At 43.8% G+C, this 6,000-nt stretch overlaps 1 protein-coding gene across 5 annotated transcripts in view; it reads left to right on the top strand.

The window, feature by feature from the left end:
* The window catches only part of LOC107730156 (protein CBFA2T3-like), a 49,085-nt gene that overhangs the window by 32,588 nt on the left and 10,497 nt on the right, over positions 1 to 6,000 (top strand). For all 5 annotated transcript variants that reach the window (XM_016540904.1, XM_016540903.1, XM_016540902.1 and 2 more), the window contains exons 2-4: positions 534 to 680; positions 2,881 to 3,122; positions 3,224 to 3,313. In XM_016540904.1, coding sequence (XP_016396390.1) covers positions 534 to 680; positions 2,881 to 3,122; positions 3,224 to 3,313 — 479 coding nt within the window. The remainder of the gene's footprint in view (positions 1 to 533; positions 681 to 2,880; positions 3,123 to 3,223; positions 3,314 to 6,000) is intronic.

The following is a 6,000-nucleotide window of genomic DNA, read 5'->3' as shown; positions in this document are numbered from 1 at the left end:
ACTGGCTGTCAAGAGCCTGTCCATCCGGCGCACAAGAGTGGACAACAGGCGGGGGAGCGGGTGGGGGGTGGAGGACATTGATGTGGATGTCAGGGTGATGGGGGGGTTGGGTGGTGGGCAGAGGGGTCCCGTCAGCAGCAGCTGAATATGAGAACAGGTGTGACTGGATGTTTCCAACAGCAGTGACATTTAGTCTGCCAAAGCCACACTTTATCTCTATCAGCGGAGACTGCACAGATTTACTGCTATGAAATATTATAAGTCTGTCTGAACGACTCACTAGAGGGGTACTGCTGAAAAAAGAATGCCACACGCATGATCTAGCACCGTGAACAAGACAAAACATATGTGTCAAACATGATACAGTTTGAACAAGTGCCATGTAGCAGAGTAGAAGTACATATTGGTCAGAGCTGTGGCCTGGCAGTTAGGAGACTTCAGGCACATTAATGTACATGCTTTTGTTCTCATCATCTTGCTACTTTTGTTGTGTATAAAAAGCTCTAAAAGAGTAAATGTCATGTGATCCACAGGTAGCACAGGACAGAAGGCTAGAACGATGCCAGATTCACCTGCTGATGTCAAAACCCAGCCCAGGTCAACTCCGCCCACAATGCCACCTCCACCCCCTGCTGTCAGCCAGGCAGCCAATCGCAACGCATCATTTACACCCACAACAAGTAAGTTGTCTTAGTACAAACATGCATACATTTGTTTTTGGAACTTGCTGAATTCACGAGATTGACCGACCGACAATGTATTGTGATGTGCCGAGTGTATGTGTGATTGGCAACATTTTATAGGTAGCTAACTTAATAATAACACATTGGAGGTAACTCTATCATCACCTTGAATACTGCAGTTTATTACCACCACAGTAACACCACAGATAGTTCACCCAAAAATGAAATTTCTGTCATTAATTACTCACCCTCATGTCGTTCCAAACCGGAAAGACCTTCGTTCATCTTCAGAACACAAATTAAGATATTTTTGATGGAATCCGAGAGCTTTCTGATCCTTCATAGGCAGCAAGGGTACTACCACGTTCAAGGTCCAGAAAAATGCCAAGAATATCGACAAAATAGTTTATACTATGTCAACAATTCTTCTCCTCCGCGTCACCCTAGTGCCATTTTGCCATTTGCTTTCCTCTGAACGTAAACAAGGCGCAGCACATGCGTGTTTTAGGTCAGCAGCGCCACGCGCATGCGTTGTTTACGTGCAGATGAAAGCACGCACATGCACCACGATACTCTCCAAAATGACGCTAGGGGTGACGCAGAGGAGAAGAATAGTTGAATAAAGTCGTTATTTTTGTTTTCTTTGTGCACAAAAAGTATCCTCGTAGCTTCGTAAAATTATAGTTGAACCACTAATGTCACATGGACTATTTTACCGATGTCTTTACTACCTTTCTGTGCCTTGATCATGATCATAGTACCCTTGCTGTCTATGGAGGATCAAAGAGCTCTCAGATTTCATCAAAGTATCTTAATTTGTGTTCCGAAGATGAACGAAGGTCTTACGGGTTTGGAACGACACGAGGGTGAGTAATTAATGACAGAATTTCCATTTTTGGGTGAACTATCCCTTTAAAAATGTACAATGGGACAGTGCACTTAATAAACATGCTAATTAGTGCAATGCCAGAACATAGAATAATTTAAATGAGCCAACAAGAGTTATTGTCACGTTCAGAGTATTCATATAGTACAGAATGCCCTTGCAACATGACCAAGAGTGTTTGAGAGGGTTTGTGTATGATAGGTTGAGCCATTGTCTGGGTGTGTGAGTGCTTAGGATACACAGCAAGAGATTTGTTTACTGCATACGGAGGGATTCGCAGGCAGCATCAGGCTCGACAGGGCTTGGCAGATCTCGCTACCCTATATAGCAATGACGGGCCTTGTTGTTTCACCTGTTCCATGGGTCATAGCGTAGCCTGCTTGCCACTCTAAAACCAGAACACAAGTGCGGGGGTCACATGGTAAACCCACATGTTTCCAGCCTGGAATGGCAAGATAAAACGGGGCACAAGCGAAAAGAAAGACCCTGTGTTCTGCAACATGAAGCCATGCACACACTTACCCAGCAGTGTGAACATGCCACCGAACCTGGAGCAAAGCTAGCTTCCGAGGTGAGTTTGCACAATCACATGCTTCTCAATGTCCCGGAGGATTATGGTCTGTAACTCTAAGTCCTCATGCTGTGTCCACTGCTCGCATAATGTTTGTTTATCTGTGGTCATGGCTTCAGGTGCAGGTAACATAAGATATAAGGCCTACTGTTAGGGAGAAGGCAATCAACTATCAGAAGCAAGAATAAATAGTGCAGGGATGAGATGGGGATGGAGTGGAAGTGTCAATGGGGCGGCCTGGACTCGGAAAGCTGCAAATCTGCTCTCAGCTGGTGGACATGTGCACAGCCTGATTTAGACACACACCTGCTGTTGGAATAAAAGTAACCCAGTCCAGGGGGATATTTTTGGAAACTCTTTAACACGTTCCTCTTATAGTTGTGTCTTAGTGAGTGAGTGAGTGGGTGAGCAGTGGGGAGCAATAGACCGGGTGGGCGGCATGTGTGTATGTCATGGAGAAAGATAGTGAAAGAGAGGTTGCTGCTGGACCCATTTGTGGTTTGTTTGTTCAAAGTAGAGAATGAAGTGAAGAGTACAGAGCAATGTGCTGCGTTACTGTCATAGTGTATCTGTAGTTTCAGTTTGTTTTTTGACCATTCTCAGAATGCATGTGCCCTCTTCGTGCTATGTTGGAGCTTCCTGGAGGGCGCTTCCCAGGACTGAGATGGAGAAAAAGGAAAGCAAAAGAGTTTGGCGTGACTTAAATGATGCTAATACAAACAGTGGCTCTCTTTCCTCAGTGCTGAATGGGAGCAGTCATTCCCCCACAGCACTAAACGGAGCTCCCTCAACCCCCAACGGCTTCAGCAATGGACCGGCCACCTCCTCTACCGCTTCTCTGCCCACCCAGCAGCTTCCCCCTGCCTGCGGAGCCCGACAACTCTGTAAGCTTAAGCGTTTCCTCACCACACTGCAGCAGTTTGGCAACGACATCTCGCCCGAGATTGGAGAACGTGTACGCAGCCTGGTGCTGGGGCTAGTGGTGAGTGTCTTAATGGCTCTCTTTATCGTTGAACTGTGTGTACTGTCTACAATTCTTTTCTTCACTGGGAGTTAAGTGGATTTCTTTTTCTGTCTTATCAGAACTCAACTCTAACCATTGAAGAGTTCCACTCCAAACTTCAGGAAGCCACAAACTTTCCCTTGCGTCCCTTTGTCATTCCATTTCTCAAGGTAAGAACAGGCATAAAAACATTAATCTCATACATACAGTTTTTTCTGCCAGTAATCATGTATAGCGAGACTTTGCATTGCATTGTTCTGGCCAAGAATTGTTCACTTAGGCCCTGTCCACACGGAGACGCGTTTATACGCAAACATTTTGTATCGGATTGGCATTTCGTCCAGACAGATCCGGCGTTTTGGGAGTGTGAAACCACTATTTTTTGAAACCGGGTCCCAGAGTGGATAAATCTGAAAACTGTTAATTTTCTAATAACAAACAAATCTCTTGCATATAATCAAAGATTTGATAGCATGAACCATGCAAAATTTGTCCAGTGATCCAGAGTTCGTTTTTGGAAATGCTCATTGTAGCAGCCAGGGAATTTGTTTCCCTACAGACTGATAAAAACGCATGCACCCTGCCTTGTAAAACCAGCCAATCAATTTGCATTTCGAAAAAGTTCTTGGCATTTTTATGTAATATGCATCAGACGATGAGTGAACGGTCTGCGGATGTGCCATCTAAAGTGGAGACTACTCCATCAGAGTTCTTAAAAGTCTTTCTCTATCTGTATGAGGAGCTCTTCCTTATGGTGCACCATATGGGAAGGGGAGGAGGAGGGTAGTGGGACTTTGAGACAGACAGGCAAAGTGACAAACAAAAAGAAGGTAGATGGATTGCAGCCAGAATCGGCACACACGTAAACAAACTCACTCTGTATCTCACCCTGACCCCAGATACATAGTTTTCTGTAAGTGTAGATGAGTGAAGGCCATTTGATAAAGCATCCTCAGCCTCTTCCAACCCCCCTGCTTTGCTGTGGCTGGGCTGTGCTGATCTAGAGCTCCATATGGCCATCGTTTGTGATTCATTAAAATTGGCACACTTGTGTTTACCCAGAGTGGAGAGAAGTGGTGTGGGCCAAAGAAGATTTCCTGGCAGATGTTGCAGTGGGTGCTGTAAGCAGCACAGCTTTCCGTTGCTCTGCCGCTGTTGTCTTTATGCTGATCCCTTTCTGTCCTCAGACATCACATAGATCCAGGGCTCATACACATACACAGATTCTCTGATGCATTGTAATTCTTTCTCAAATTATTCTGCATTGATGTACACAAATACATGATCAGAATGTGAAATTAAATCACTTGGAAATCACTATGTTGATTGCATACTTAATTTCAAAAGATGTAGTGACAAAAAATATGATGCATCATGACTCCCTGAATCACCCCAACCCAAACACACATGTGAATACACAGACATACATATGTCATCTCTGTGTCTGGTAAACATCCAACCCATTCACATGCTTTACTACTGCAATGCATATAGTGATAAAACAGATTTAAACTGTCAGTCCCAAGTTGGGTGCTGAAAGAATGTTCTAGTACTGAAGAGGCCTCAAGTCAGATGCCACACTCCCCTGACCAGCATAAAATATAGGGACACCTAGAGACAACAGTTCAAAAACACATTCACAAATGTAAAAATCTAATTTCAGCATATAGATATTACCCATAACTGGTTGTAGAGAGATAATGTGTCCATTGACCACAGAATGGAACAAGAAAATGTTTGGTGTGGAAAGTTGCCTTGGAGGCCCCCCACCCCCCCATCTTCCACTATGCGTGTGTGCATGTTAGTGAGATATAGACTACACAAGACATATCTCATAGTGTGAGTGTTTTATTCAAAGCAGAGCACTGTGGTACATGGCACCCAGCACATTGCTCACAGGCTGCTGTCAAAGGCCTGCAGAGTGTTGATGTTACACATCTGTATCATCAGCCAGCTGTGTAGTGTTATACTTACAGCCAAAGAGAAAAAGACAACAAGCAAGCAAGGGAGAGAGAGAGGCAGCAGAGTTCTCCTGCAGACCTCAGCAAGGCACAAACACATGGTGGGCCAGAGAAAGTGTCTGTTTTATCTCATCCTCTTTCTTTCTCTCTCTCTTAACACAAACCCTATTAAAAGAACAACATAACTGGCCATCAGAATATGCTGTGTTTTAAATACTGGTCAGCTTGGGATGCTGATGTACTAACATAGGTTGAACTAACTAACCTAAACGGCAAGCCTTATTTGGTTAACCAGCTTCAGAAAAACACATTATAGTTGACTAGATTAACCAGCATTGACTAGCATAATCCAACGATTGCCCCCACTAAGAATATTAACTTGCATAACCATCAAGACTTACTTTATTAACCAACTTATGCAGAAAGCCATTCTGGTCAGCATTCACCAATAATGTCAATCACAAATCATAAGCTAGACTAATACCAAACGAGGACTAAACAGCATAAACCAGCCTGTATCACCAATAGACTTGTTAACTAGCTTAACTAGGCTTGATCAGAAAGAACTGGTTAACCAGCTTCACTAACCAGATTTTGCTAGTGGTCCACTCAGGCCCGGCTCCAGAATCAAATCGCTGAGGGTGCTTTTTAAATTAGTGAGGGTGCTTTAACCTTAATATATAGGCTAGCTATATAAAGGTTTTAGTGCCGTCCATTGCTATTGCGCAAAGAGTGCTCCGTTTATCACTAAAAAGCTGTCACTCATCACAATCTCGCAAAGTTATGTTATAATCAATGAAGTTCTCTACGCTGCACAATGAATATATTATTTACATTGCACCTACTAAACTTTGTTATAATTAGATGATTCGTGCTGAACACAGCACCTGCAAACA

The sequence above is a fragment of the Sinocyclocheilus rhinocerous genome, unplaced genomic scaffold (assembly GCF_001515625.1).
Source record: "Sinocyclocheilus rhinocerous isolate Xijiao unplaced genomic scaffold, SAMN03320098_v1.1 scaffold36, whole genome shotgun sequence".
NCBI classification, from domain to species: domain Eukaryota; kingdom Metazoa; phylum Chordata; class Actinopteri; order Cypriniformes; family Cyprinidae; genus Sinocyclocheilus; species Sinocyclocheilus rhinocerous.
The sequence above is the reverse complement of the archived record's forward strand: the minus strand, read 5'-3'. Positions and strand labels throughout refer to the sequence as shown.